Source organism: Tachysurus fulvidraco, chromosome 24 (assembly GCF_022655615.1).
Source record: "Tachysurus fulvidraco isolate hzauxx_2018 chromosome 24, HZAU_PFXX_2.0, whole genome shotgun sequence".
NCBI lineage: Eukaryota > Metazoa > Chordata > Actinopteri > Siluriformes > Bagridae > Tachysurus > Tachysurus fulvidraco.
In genome coordinates this window covers 9,827,677-9,843,103 of record NC_062541.1, presented here as the reverse complement: position 1 = coordinate 9,843,103, position 15,427 = coordinate 9,827,677, and the positions used below count along the sequence as shown (strand labels likewise).

At 38.1% G+C, this 15,427-nt stretch overlaps 1 protein-coding gene across 2 annotated transcripts in view; it reads left to right on the top strand.

The window, feature by feature from the left end:
- The window catches only part of col8a2 (collagen, type VIII, alpha 2), a 37,950-nt gene that overhangs the window by 17,413 nt on the left and 5,110 nt on the right, over positions 1-15,427 (top strand). Inside the window, exon 2 of one of the 2 annotated variants that reach the window (XM_047807967.1) lies at positions 13,105-13,272. In XM_047807967.1, coding sequence (XP_047663923.1) covers positions 13,131-13,272 — 142 coding nt within the window. In that variant the 5' untranslated portion in view covers positions 13,105-13,130. Of the gene's footprint in view, positions 1-13,104; positions 13,285-15,427 lie in introns of both variants that reach the window. The other variant, XM_027175628.2, reaches the window with a different exon arrangement.

Sequence of the window (15,427 nt, the reverse complement as noted above, 5' to 3'; positions counted from 1 at the left end):
CACAATGTAGTGCTTTAAGCAGTTACACAAAGGGTCTTTTTATTCACCACCATTTCTTTGCAGGTTGTTGACATTGATGAGTCACTTTATGGGAAAAAAGTGAGTGTCAGGAACACACACAGTCACACATTTTTTTTTCTCCCCATGACATAATACCACAGGATTGCCTAGTTAGACCATGGATCACTAATTCTACCTTCTCACCTCACTCTTCCCACTGCCAGTTTGCTTAACAACTCTTTTTAAAACAAATCTGGGAAACAGCAGCCCAAACAGTCCCAACCTAAAGAACAGTGCCCTCTCTCTCTCTCTCTCTCTCTCTCTCTCTCTCTCTCTCTCTCTCTCTCTCTCTCTCTCTCTCTCTCTCTCTCTCCAGCCTACGCGCTCTCCTTCACTACTGCTTGTTTTTAATCATAACAGTATAAAGTTGCCCACCCTACAGAGGCTCACAATCTTTGAGCCAGATATTTTCACTCACAATAGTGTTTTTTTTGGGGGTCAGGTCTGGACTAAGCGTTCATGTGCCGAGACTACGTGACCTTACCACCATCATCTTATCTTCCTTGATTCAGATTAATCTTAATTTTCTGTTGATTACATCTTTGTAGCTTAAAATTATAGTCTGTGTGGTTTTGAGACTGGAAATTAATGAGTAATATGCGTATTTGCCTTTCTACCAGCCCACAGCTGAATGCCAAGAAATGCATGGCTCAAGGAAACCACTGTACTTTTCCATGTTGTTACTTGTAAAGGTCCTGGTGAAAACATTAATAATGTGTTTTGATCATTTAGTGATACCTAGCTCTACTCACTAGCGTTTCTGATAGTGAAACATTTTTATTCTAAGATCCTATACAGCTTCCCAGAGAGGCACAAACCAAATGCAGCTTTCAAGTTTTAACTTTTTAATATCCTTTTAACTACCTTTTAAATATTCACATTTATTTAATAGTATAACATACAAATGCACCATCCATAGAGAACTGTTATTAATACTGTACTTAGTACACAAAAATTCAATTGTGCATTTCAGCTAATGATAATCAGGGCAGGTATTATTGTGTATAACCTAGCCATGACTAAATTCGCTCAGGGGTTTACTGGGGTTTGGCATGCATACAGGAATGTGAGAGAACAGGCGGAAATGGGGTTCTGGTGGATGTAATTATCTGTGCATAGTCAATGTTGTTAAACTCAGATTTTTTTTTATTTTGTATGTTTTTCAGCCCAGACAGTTTCAGTGAGTCCCAGACGCTTTAACAGTCCATTACCCATAATGTGCTTTAATTCTCATGTGTTTACGACTGGAACAGTTGTGAAAATGATTCTTAGTCTGACTCTTTGAAAGGTTTTTGAGACAATTAGGGCAAGATGTTTCCTCAAGCCTTGCATGGTATTTATGCTTATAACAACTGCCCTTATTGAATTATGACAGTTCCTGCATTACCACACAAGATTTGTATCAGTTTGTTTCAATATATCTACAATGCCAAAGTTTAGTTCAGTGGTTAAAGCAATGGGCAATTAGTGATAATATAAGGTTATGAGGACAAATCCCTGCACTGCTAAGATGCTAGTGTTTGGGTCCTTGAACCATAACCTTCAACTTCTTGGTTCTATCCTGTCTCGATTCAAGTCAATTTGTATAAAAGCATCAGCCAAATGAAAAAGTCTGTGACTCCAATAAACGAGAGCAACATAACTCTGACTATGCTATAACTCTGAGGAAGGAACTACTGAGTTAATACCCATTCAAAAAGTCATCTTTGGACATCTCAAGTCCAGCTCGAGCATCCAGGCCTGGACTACATATGTAACCCCTCCACCAATACCTCAACTTTGTGGCTGAAGCACATCTGGAGACAAAAAAAAAACAGTGAAATCTGTCTCCTTAACGTCAATTTCAGAAGCACTGAAATTTGCCTAAAAATCTGTTCTTGATATGTTCTTACATTGTTAGTAATTTGGCTATGGCAGTTATTATTGTTCACGTGAGCGTTAGCATTGTTGAACAGAGATATCGTCTCATTCTTTATACTTTTTCCAGTGTGTGTCAGAGAGGCATGTACTACATTATGCTGCTAATGGTGTGCAAGTTTGCCACATGTGCTGGGGAAATGATGTTATATGATTATTGAGTAATTTAATAGTGACTGCACATTTATAACTTCACTTGATTTTCATTAGAGGCTGTAATTCTTTTGGTGGCATAAACCATTGGCACAGACCCTATGCACAGACCATTGGCTCTGAATGCACATATTTCACTGTATTCCTGTAGGACTAGTTAAATTGGGAGCAGAAAAAAGCTGAAGAGTTTGAAGGCATTGTATAAACAAACAGCATAAAAATGCTAGGAGAGCCAAGTGTAGATTGGAGGCTTTAAATGAGACTCCAGTGAATCCAGGACCTTTCCCATACACAGCAGAGTCTAGACAGAGCAGATTCATATTGAGAAAATGATTTCAGTTGATTTCAGATGAACATCTCTTAACACCTTCATTAAATCTCAGTAAATCTACTAATGGTTTCATTCTTTTAGATTTTTTTATAGAGCAAACAACACAGCAATTTTAGTTGAATTTAGTTTAATTCCTGTGAAATATGTTATAAAATCTTTTTTCAAAAACAAGAAAAAAAGAAACACATTTTATCTAAATGGAAACTCCATGAGCTCCAACCCATCAAATTCCTAAACATCCAAATTTTATATTCCCTCCCTGTAATTCTCTCCTGCCTGTCATAATCACAATGTTCAGTAAATCACTTTAAATAGCCAAGATCTGTGCAGACACCATAACGCTTTGTACTCTCACAGGAGGACTTTTGTCTGTCTGGTTCTCTCTAACACACACATTGCCTATCCAGCAAATTATAGTACTGGAGCTTGAATTGCTATTCCCTTAAATCAAAAGTGCAAGTGCTGCCCCCTACCTTTCCCTTGAAGATATTCGTTTCTGTATCCTCCTGTTCCAAAGTAGGTGAAATTCCTCTCAGTGTTGTTATTCCAGGAAGGCTCACAATTTGACTGGCAAAACACTCTCCATAGAGCACATTTCTCTACCAAGTCAAAGCTATACTCAATTCCATGAGTGAGAAGTTGGAACAGAAAGGCCTAGTGTGGGACACTTGCCCCAAGGGACCAGAGCTGTTCCAGTTATAACGTTCAGCTGGAGACTTTTGTTCTGGTGACAAACCTGATTTAGTGAACCTGATATGAAAAAACACATCTCCAGTCCAGCAGAGGAGAAACATCAAGGTGGTGGAATATCCTTCACCTAGATGTCAGAACAACTGAGTCACTAAGTTACATCTTCCTTAAACACTTGAACTAGCACCTTTTCCCTTCTTTGTTAAATGTGTATGTTGGAAAAAATAAATAAATAAAAACCTGGTCACTCTGGATAAAGGCATCTGCCAAATGCCATAAATGTAAATGTAAATGCTTGACTGCTTGTGACCGAGACAATAATGACACATTCTAGGAGATTCTGAGTCTTCTAGAAGTCTTTGTATTACCTGACTCCTTTAAAGTGACAGCAGGATTTTTCCCAAAATGATATGTGGCCATATGGCTTCTATTGTATAAATATTGTCCCAACAATTGTTACTGCATGTTTGTTTAAACTAAAACTTGACAAATTAGGCTCTCTAAATTTTCCTGGCAAATAACAAAAGACTTTTCACCATATAATGGATTGACGTGAAACACTGATGCTGCTTTATTCACTGGCCAATGTGTGCTTTCAATGGAGACCACTGGAAGTTTGCTTAACACATTCCCACATAGCCAAAATACCCAAGACATACTCTCATACACTTTTTCAACCACACTTGTATACACAAAGACACACATGCACTCATGCACGCACACATCACACACACAGATTTAAAAAAATAAACTTCACAGTGTGGTGCTATAGTTTTTGGTACATTAATTTCTGTCAGATGGGGAAGCAGCTTGGCTTCTGAATTTCTAAAATCTTCACTTGAGTTGTAATGGGACCCTATAGAAACCTCTCTGTACTGTAAATAGAACAGAGACATCTTTAGCAGCCTGCATGAATTCTATTATAGGGAGGTTTGGGAGTAGAAAAAGTAAAGCCATGCCTTAATACTGTTACCATAGGCATGGTTACGATAGCATTATGCATTATGTTGAATTCCGTTTACATAATTTCAGGAGACAGTGATGAGAAGACATTTTGGTCTGTTAAAGCCAGTGTGTTGATATCCTGGCTGATCAAGCTTGTAGGCTGAATCCTCAACTTAGGCTGTACAGCTTTCTTACTGAGCCTGCAGTCTCCAGTCTGAATACTGTGATTTTTTTATTCTGTTCATGGGGATTTCACAAAGATTTCCTGAATCTTATTAAACTATAATCCTTCGTACTCACCTCCATTCCTATTGAGGAGCTTGGACAAATTTTGCTGACAGCCAGGTCGTGAATATATTCCAGAGGATTACCATGTGTCTTGGCCCGTTCAAGAGAGGAAGAGAAAGGACTGTGTTTGTCATGGCACATATCTGAAATGGTTCAGGGTGGAGACTCCATGGTCTAGAGACCCATGCTAAGCATTTCTGTCTTCAGGCCTATGTTGTAAAATACTTCCAGGTTATGACAATATAAACCCCTTAACCTAACCATTTACTTAGGTGTCTGAAATTTCTGGAAAATACTGAAGGTCACAGCTAGTTTTAAAATTTCCAACTTAGGGAAGATTAAAGAAAGTAGGATTTCCTATTTCTGAGTCCAATTATATGGCAACAAATATTTTACATTTCAACAAACATGCAAAGATCTCGTTAGGCCTTTTCATAAGTTTGCAAAATCTAGGCTTTAATTGTATAGATTTATTGGTTTTCTACAAATAAAAAAAAAATTTGTGCAGATATATGTGCAAATATAAGTGCATCTTGCTAAGACATATGGATATTTTTCTTTGCTAAATGAGCAGTATATTTTTACTAATAATGTGTTTTGGCCCAAATAATAATAATTTGCTCAGATGAGAAATATGTGTTGAAAAGATGTATCTATAACTGAGTCAGTGCTAAAATGCTTTTTCAGTTGATGAATATGATTATGTTTTGCAAATTAGCCACAGATGTTGCAAGCCAGTGACTTCTGTGCTGGTCCCAAACCCGATAAATAGAAAGGGTTGCGTCAGGAAAGGCATCCGGTGTAAAACGTGTTAACTTAAACATGCGAATTGTCAGTTTTGATATATGTATGTGTTGAAAGCGGAAATGAAGTTAATTGGTGCGAGAGTATAGAGTTAGGTGGAAACAGATGATTTGCGATGGCAACCCCTAATGGGAAAAGCCAAAAGTAGAGGTAGAAGATTATAATTATATTTTGCAACTTTAAAATGGCTACTGCAGTCAGATACTTGACAAATATAATGCTTAGAGCAAGAAGTGCAATGGCTAGGTCTGACTAGCTGGCATTATAGAAAAGATGCTTTAGGACTTAGGACTCTTTTCTAAAATAAATAATACAATCCTTTTAGACAGTTAAGCATAAAGTTAACTGACAAGGTTAATCAACCTACATTGGGTGATTGGTCAAGGCTAAGGTTGTGTCTGCTCTCATGCAGACAAAAAGATAAAAAAAAACATGCACAAAATGTATTACCCTGAAAACAGACTAATCTTTGTTCACAGGATTTATGTCATGTTTAATTGTAAAAGTAACTAAGAATTGACACCATGTCACCCAGTAAAAGAAAACACAATCATTTTTACATTTTGCAAACGATTGTTTATTTGGGTTTTTCACAATCATGGCAGGTTGGAATACTGCATCGATTTATAAAATCTAACACCTCTCTGCTACATGGATCCCAATGTAATCTTAGTTTGCATATTTCTGGGGCCCCAAAGCTACATTATACAAAGTTATGTGCATTTAACTCTCTATTAAATTGTCTAGGGAGCTTGACATTGCATATAAGTCTAACTTCACTGACAAGTACCACCCACATGGTCATATAAGGATACCCATTTGTCATTCCAGATTGAAGCCATGGCAAAAGAGAAAAAATGCATCCAGCTGATGATATTCTTTAAACAGCACATCTGTGTACCAAAGCCACACACTTCCTACTTTCACTCCTGCATCCATCCATCAGTCCTTATATACAGATAACTTTGTCTTTGACATTTGTCATAACTTAGACATTTGTCTTTGTCCTTCCTTTAACACCCGAGGAAAATGTGCACGATGAGCAGCCAGCACGAGTCAGCGTTTAAAGGCCCAGACATGAGCAGAAAATGGGCCTCTGCTTCATCAGGCCTTGGCAGCCCACAATAGGAGCTTTCACACAGGCAATCTGCTGTGGTAAGGTCGGCATGGGTGGGCTCTATTGGGATGCTTGGAGGAGAGAGAACAGAATGAAAAGCGAGGGTTAGAGGCAATCTAGCTAGTGCTACTTCAAAAATTCATTTAGTAAAAGAAAAGGGAAGAAAATGATAGAGGCATAAGGGGAAAAACAGAGCTTGTTAATCGGGAGGCAGGAAAGGACAGGAGGATCATATTGTGTCTGAGTCTCAGGAAAGACCGACAGACAACACACTCCATAGACCATCTGAGCGAAGTACAGCCAGCACTGAGGTCATGCAAGAAAACCCAGCTGAGTCTGTTATACTTATACATTAAAGAAAAAAGTAGTAATCTTGCATATAACAACAACTGTTTAATATCTTGCCCCTATCTAGTTTATTAACATTTTCAGTCTTGATTCTTTATTTCAAGCATTTGCTATAGTTTAGAAACTGGACCAATGAATTTGAATAAAATGGGATGGTTTTTGATTAAATTCTGAATTTTGAGGGGAAATATGGATGTGGTTAGAGGTCTATATGCTGGATTTGCCACAGAATGTGCAGGGCTAGTGTGTGTGTAGGATGAGGTGGCATGATGGGGGATTTGTTGAACATCCTATTCCAGTTTTAGTGCCCTTTTAATAAAAGCCTCCACTTATCTTGGAATGCTTTTCACTGGAACATGGCTGTAAAGATTTCATCATTCAGCCACAACAGCATTAGTGAGATATCAATTACTGATGGATGAGACGGTCTGTTCAGATAGCATTTAAATTCATCCCAAGGTGTTCAGCAGAGTTGGGTCTCTGTGCAGGATACTTGAGTTCTTCTGCTCTAACATTGGCAAACCATGTCTACTGGATAAAAAGACAAAGTTTATAACAAAGCACAAGAGGTTAAATTGTTAGGAATTTTCTGTCTTCATTCCCTTTGTTGCTTCTGGATTATTAAGAACCCCAGACATCAGTTTCTGATTGCTCTTTTACACACAATTTTTCCACTTTTTCTGCAAAATAGGAAAGAATTGTTGTGGTTTCCTGTGAGCTAAGCTGTCTTGTCTTAAGTTAACACCTGGATTGTATTTTCATCTGCTTTAATGATGTTTCTCCACAAATACCAAAAACAAAGTTCATCTCAGTAGGAGATTACCAACTTCCCTTCCACAGTCATTTATCTGTCTCTAAAAATGTTTACTGCCTAAGTAAAATGCTTTTATTGTCTTTTCTCATGACTGAAGGTGAAATGTGGAATAGTTTGATTGAAAAGTAATGTCTGGAGAGTGCTCACTGTGTATCTCAATGCTTTACATGTGCATATGTGTGTTTGGGTGTGAGAGGGAATGTTCTAATCTCTTTATGGTGGCCAAATGTCCACAAAATGATGTGACAATTTTACTGTTGTGGGACACTGAGGGTGATCCAATGTAAGGATTTTTTAAAGATATTTTTTAACTAAAAGGACACTAGGGCAATAAAAGGTAATTGTGTGTGTGTGTGTGTGTGTGTGTGTGTGTGTGTGTGTGTGTGTGTGTGTGTGTGTGTGTGTGTGTGTGTGTGTGTGTGTGTGTGTGTGTGTGTGTGTGTTAGAGAGAGAGAGAGAGAGAGAGAGAGAGAGAGAGAGAGAGAGAGAGAGAGAGAGAGAGAACCAGATGGTCTTACAGAGAGATAGAGAATGAAACACAGAGCTTGACCAGATGTTATAGCCTGTCCAGACATAGCTGTCATAGCTGAAATGAACTCTGTCCACACATCCCACCACACTGACACCAAAACCAGTTCAACACCAGAGCAATGTGCACTCATATTAACATTCTCTTTGAGATGTTCCTTTTCACTGCCTATATGTGCATTTATTTATTCATGTATTTATATTTCATCTTCAGTAAACACTTGATCCCAGTCAGAGTCCCACGGGATCCAGAAACACTGGGCATTAGGCAGGAAAACACCCTGGATGGATGTCAGTTCATCGCTGCACATGATGGGATTTTGAGGCGTAATACTTAGATTATACTTACTGTAGAGAAAAAACTCTTATTGTTAGCAGAGCACTTACCCCCCAAATATATACAAATAGATGTATACAAGCAGGGAATAACAAGAGCAGATTTTCAATATCTAAAGGCAACAAGAAGCCATATAGGCTAATAGCTGCTGGATTTCTCAAGTTTTAATACTGGGTCCTCTAGACCAATATAAAAATCCCATTTTGTGATTGCGAGTATGAAATTGTCATTCATTTGGGACACACACACACACACACCCACACACACACACACACACACCCCACACACACACACACAGACACACACACACACACACAATGCATGAGGTATGTAACTTGTAACTTATGTATTCTGAGCTTGTTGTAACTGGAATGTAATACCCATATATTCCGACATATTTATCTTTATGGATACCCTAGCGTCCTATACAGTATCTTGTTAGTTGACTTCTCCATTATACCTAAGCTTCTGAAGTCCCCATAACTAAAGCCTCATGAAGTTATTCTGATGTAAACTGTGTGTTTGTGAAAGCATGTTTCTGTAAACCGTATTACTACATCTACATCTACACCAGACCCAAGCATCATTCTTGAAGCCAAGAACAAAATACAAGCAGGATTAATTATGTGCTATGGTTCAACAAGCATTTAAAGAGAGAAAGGAGAAACACATCTGAATTATCAAGGAAACATTTTCCACATCTTGTGCACCTCTTACCAAACCTCCCTTGCTCTCAGTATGTAAAAGTCCTGTTTGGATGAGGTGGAGCTGCAAAGGTAGGGTGATTAAATTAACATGCCTGTCACTTCACTTCACAAGAGCCTTAGCTGAAGATCATTGCATAATCTCCTGTGGGAGCTGGAAGCCCTTTGGATGAAGGGATGGATGGAAAACTGAAGGCCAAACCTGTGCTAGGAGTGTAAACAGCTTACATCATGCCTCAGAAAGCTCCTGCAGCATTAAACGGATAATTTATTTCTAATGATTCTGTGAAATGTCGGCCGAGCAGAGAGATGGCTGCAAAGTATAGACCCCCTTTTGTGGTCTGCTTGTCAAGCCACTTTTTCCTGAGAAACATTCTCTGAGAACCAATTTAGCCAGGCCTCCATTTCAATTTAAACACATGAGCTGGTTTAGGGCCACCTCTAATGTGGCATTCCATCAAAACGTGAGTGCATTCTGTGCTGAAAACAAGCTTTGCTGATATAATTGCTTGCTTATGTTTGCTCAAATCTGAATGGTGCTCTCTGGGTGAGTTGTAAGTGGCAGTTCACAAACAGTAGTTTAAAAAATAAGCAACTGAATGATGATGGTGGACAAGGGAGGGGTGTCACTAGTGCAAACGTTATGCTGTAAAGAGGATTCTAAAAACCAAATGCCCATTTTCCTTCTCTCCCTCCAACTCAAAAAGTGTCAGATACGTACCCTCAAAACACATCATTTAAAAACATACACACATTTCTTAACCCCACACACTCTGTGTTAATTACAAATGTTTTACTATATGAATGGAGGAAAATTGCATTGCTTTTCTGGTTTGTAATGGAAGACTGAAGATCTTTAGTGTCTTTGGTGCGTACTGTGTCTCCACCTGAGAAGGGCAATAGTCCACAAGGCTTTTTGTGGGTTTTAGTGTAGTGCACACTCCATAAACTTTGGTAAGGGCCCTAGAATGGTGCGAAGGTGTTGAAAAGAAGATCTTTTTCCCTGAGAGTATTTAATTATGGCATGTAGGGTTTTGATGTTTTGGTTGTCACTTGAGCTGCTGTGTTGTTTTTAGAGATTACACTATTGGCCTTGGAGCCAGTGCTTTGCAGTCATTATAAGAGAAAAAAGTAAATTATCAAGTTGATGTCTGTTTCAATGTCTCCCAAAGAACTTTCAGTAAAGGCTTCACTTTATTATTGCTTTATTGATTTACATTATTATGATGTGTTAGGAGAATAGGTAGAGAACCGAGCTAATTCAATGTAAGTATGCCATACAGTGTGTATTAAGGGCTGGTAGCAAGCTTCCTTATTTTCCAACCTTTTCTAAAATAAATATTCCCTTCTGTTTTAAATTTTGGCAGCTATTACCATAAATTCTTGGAGGAGACCTTTTTCGGAGAAATCTGTTTTAAATAAATTCACTGACATCTGCCAGATTGGTCCATTTTAGGCTTGGTTGAATACCTTTAATTGTCTTGAATGGCCCTGGCTTCTCAGAGGTTCTGGGCTTTTATCTTCCTCTTAGCTAGTTGTTTGGCAATCATCCATCAATGTGTGCATATGGATGTTTAAGATCTCAGTTTCAGTATATATTGTAAACATAAAGTGTGTGAATACGTGCAGATACATGGGTTAACACTTGGCCAGACAGATTGCGTGAGACTATTTAACTGTGTCTGCAGCCCTTTACAAGAAAAATATTTGATAAACAGATTGTGCTGGCCTAGAGAACAAAAGTCATGTCTGATTCTGAACGCGAGAGTGTTAGGACGCCTGCTCCACATTGGGTACACTGTTAAACACATCTAAATTACTCCCCCCACAAAACCACAGCCACTAGGATTAGTACCACCCCCTAGGCAACCTCAGCCAAGCATTTAACCACCAAACACTGATTTGCCACCACCTCTCTCTGTTTCTGTGTCTCTTGTTCCCTCTCTCTCTGGCCTCTGTGCTTTCCTTCCCAGTCTGTTTTGTGATTGTGTTTTTCCTGGAGTGGGAAACAGCTACATTTGAGAGCTAAGAGGAAGCATATGTTTTTTCACAAGCGCTAACACAGATGCTAGCACAGACATGAATATCGCTCATGGTTTCTGAGCTTCACTTCTTTACATGGCAGTAAAACCCGATGGCAAGCCACAGAACTATGTGCTCACCATGGCAAAAAAAATTGCACACCGCTAAGAGGCCTCACCATGAAATTTCAGCCTAACCATTTCCTCTGGGAGAAAACAGACCCTTCATCTCTATTCCAGAAATAATAATAATAAAAAATGAAAATGATAAAAGAGGCAAAAACCAGTGAACCACAGTGAGTTTGGCAAAGCAAACAGGCACAGAATGCCCTGTTTGGAGTCGTGTTGAGTGGGAAAACATGGCATGGCTGAGTCTTCTTCTGTATGTCTTCAGAGCAAGCAGTTACTGTAGGTCTATAGCTTTGGGTGTAAAGGGAAAAGACAGACATGCATTAAATTCAGGACAGATTTTATATTCGTTTATTTCTTTTAGATACACACACTGCAGTGTGCACTACCACAAAAAAGCTGTATTATTTAATCTGTTTTATATTAGCGAATAGTGCCCAGGCACTGCACATGAATTTATTCAACGAGCTCAGGCAGTGATTTAGCTGACCTTTAGGCTTTGTTTGCATTTTTGCATTTTGAGTGAATGACTGTACTTATAATTCACATTGTCAAACTGCAGAAAGATGAGGAAGTGCAGCAGATTAGTACAGTGTCCAAACAAGGCTATCCAAGATTCAAATACAACCACACTTAAATTCATGGTCAAGCTGAAACCCATAAACCATTGAAACCATGCACTGTATGTCCATGATTCTATCAGACAAGATTTTTTAACTGCTCCTATGAGCAGTGCCTTTGTTCTGTCCAGCAGGACCTCCTCATTCTGAAAGTACATTCTGCAGTACTGATGTGGAGAGCTGGGAGACATTTTGATTTCCGGAGTGCTTGTCACATTCAATAAAAGTACAGGTCTGTTTGACCAGAAGGGAAAACGTCTGGAAACCATTGGGACAAGAGGAAAAGATGAGTCCAAGGATAATATTAATGCTTGACTAGAGTGTCTAAAGAAACTATACATATGTGGAGGGTAGATCAGGGCATTAGTATTAGAGTACAGTGTATAAGAGTATAACAATATAAAAGCACAGTGAACCTAGCCTCAAATCCTTGATATTCCAAATTTAATTTAATTTCACTACCTGTCTGCTCCCACCCAGTGGCATGATGAAATGTAGGCTTATGAAAAGGTATGATGTACATGAGGATCAAATTATTTAAAAATGACTTCCACAAATTAAAGTAAACAGGTACAGCCTGAAACAGACTGTTACCAGAAATGACAAACAAGCTAAACGAACAGTCAAGACCACTAAACCCAACCCTTTTTTTCATGCTAGCACAAAACTGAACTACCTACCCAGTTATCCATGCAGAACAACCATGCAGAACGATACCTTCATGCTGTACAATAAGCAATGTTACTTAGTCAGAGCTCAGTTATAAGGTAGCTGTTACCTTTGAAGACTCTGTAGCGAAAATGGTTTATGTTTGGCAATGTTACAGAGTGTCTCTCAAGCTACTAGCTCTACATCTGGTGGGTTTAGGACTTAACCAAACTTGCCAATTAATTCAATACAAATATGGACTCTGAAAAAGATTTTGGAGTGGAATTTTTAACATTTACTTTTGTATTAAGTTTGCTAAATGTATTAAGCCTACCACAATTAATCTGGTGTGATTTAAGCTATTTGGCACATCTGGCTTTTAGTAATGATAAATGCATTTCACCGGACTTGTTTAAAGTTACTAAACTTTGACATATACCAGTCTGTGATAGTCGATCAACTTATGTGCCTCTGATCATAAACATAGTAAATAATAGTAAATAATTCAGAATTTCTGATATTTTTCTGAGTTCTGATTTTTTTTTAAACCTCATACAAGTATAATTTATCATACCAAATATTACAAAAATAAGTGCAAAATATATGTTAATGTATATTAACTTATTTTTATTCTGTTTTTCTTTCCACAGTTTGGAGATTCTGAGCAAAGAAGACAATGACACTGGTATCCATATGTGTGCTGCTGCTGATGTTGGGGGGTAATGCTCTATGTGGTGGCTATGCCCCTATGCCCCAGATGAAGTACATGCAGCCTATGATGAAGGGTCCAGTCGGCCCTCCTTTCAGAGAGGGGAAGGGTCAGTATCTTGGTAAGCATTGCTATCTAATTGAACAAAGCACATTAATTGCATACATATAAATATATGCATCTAAAATATATAAGATTAATATGTCCTAGTATTATTGTCACTATAGGACTAAAGCCAAATTTGTAGGCATCCCATTTCCTTTGATGAATGCTTAAAAATGAGTAGCAAAGATAAATTATACTAGCCAATTGCAAGACCTTTAAGTGATTCACTGTAACATAAAATTAAGCCAATAAAACTAAAGTAATTTGACTTATAAACTGAAGATTTAAAAGTGTTTCCTTTAAACCTATAAGAATGCCACATAGGCAATTTCTCGAATGGAAGTATCACACATGGACACACAACATAATCTCTGTGTTTTTAGTCTGAGAATTAGACTCTCTCTAGGCAGTGAGTGGTCAGGATGAAGAGCCAAAAGTGTGTCAGACGAAGGGAGTAGCAAAGATGAACAATGAGAGGACAGGAACAGGTTGTTGTTTAGTGTCTCCTCTCACCTCTGTGATTTATGAGGAGCATTGTGAAAGTATCAGAGGGGGATAAGAGGAAAAGCAAAGGCTAGAGAGGGATTGAGAAGGTTCAAGTTAACTCCCTTTGGAGCAGTATTTCACAGGTGCGTTTACTTCAGTCCTGGGAGGATAACAAAGGAGGGAAAGGAGGGGAAGGAAATAGTGTCAGAAAGCATGGTGAAAGACTGAGGGAGCCAGGATATGATGAGAAAGCCAGGACAGGCACTTCTTTCTTTACTAAAACGAAAAAAGAAAAAAAGGTAGTATCTATTTCACAATTAGTTAGAGGGTGAGAGAATGGTGTAATGTTTACAGTCCTGAGCTCCTGACAGACATGGTGATTTTATATGATTTTTATATGTCTGGACAATTTAGCAAAATAGCCTCCCTGGTAGGTCAGAATACTTTCCATCTCCTTAGGTCCATTTTGTGTTTTGATAGTGCTCTCCCATGTCAAATAAATAAATAGAAGAAGGAGATACTTCAAGCATTCCAGATCTTGACAACATATATTATGAACCTATTAACTCTCATATGTTATTAAATTACTGGAATTTCCCTTATATTTTAAAGATTTTATAAAATAGGGGATAGTGTTTGGATGCAAATATGATTACTGGAAATATGAATGGGGTAAAAATAGCTTGTATAAATATCTCATACATTGTGGCCTTCAGATGTTTGTTCCAATGGATCTGATATAGGCTTGAGTGATCAAGCTTTGGAAACCTACAAAAAAACAAGTCAGCAGCTTTAAGCTCTTACCCACATTATTAGTGTGTGTGGATTCTATTCCTTAATGCAAATGTTTTCCTGGAGGGTTCTTTAATCAGTTCTACCTAGAGCAGTCTCTAAAGGAGAAGCCTTCTATTTTAGCATTTTACCCTTGGGTGTTGCCACCAGAGGGTGTGAAACTGAAGAGTGTAACTGGATACACTTGTGTTTTTGTTCTTGATTGTCTAAGAATTGGTATAAAACTCTGTAACACTGTTCACTTAAAAAAATTATAATTCTTTATAAATCTTAAAAATATATATGTCTTATTTTGAATCAAATACCTGGGTGTAGGTGGCAGACACTTGGTGATTTGCCAATTCAGAAAAGCAAAACAATTTCAGAGCCTTGAACTTATCTATAAGGCCAGTGTGACTGTAGTAGGCTAATGCATGTACTACCATCTAGTGGAGGATACAAATAACACACAAGGAATAAACAGAATATGCCTTTGCCTGTAGGCAAGGAACCAGTAATTCTGTGCATCAATGATTTTCACATTAGTGACACTGTACAAGACAACTGTATTTCTCAGTTGACTTTAAGAGTTCTGTAGTTTACTTGGTGAAAAGGTATTAAAAATTGTATATACTGCTTTTTATAAACATAGCCAAAAGCCCCACCACAACACTGGTACACATAGCTGACAATAGCAAACTAGCCAGTTACATCAGCTAGGACATCAAAGAGAACACAAATCAAATCAGTTAATCACATGCACATCAGAAAACAAACAAGAGAATTGGGAACATAAACTGGATAAGAAAAAACATGCACTGCAAGCAGCCGAATATGCCTGTTTTGCTGTTTATTTATATTGCCACCATGCTCGATTAGCCACAACTGGCATGCATGAACAT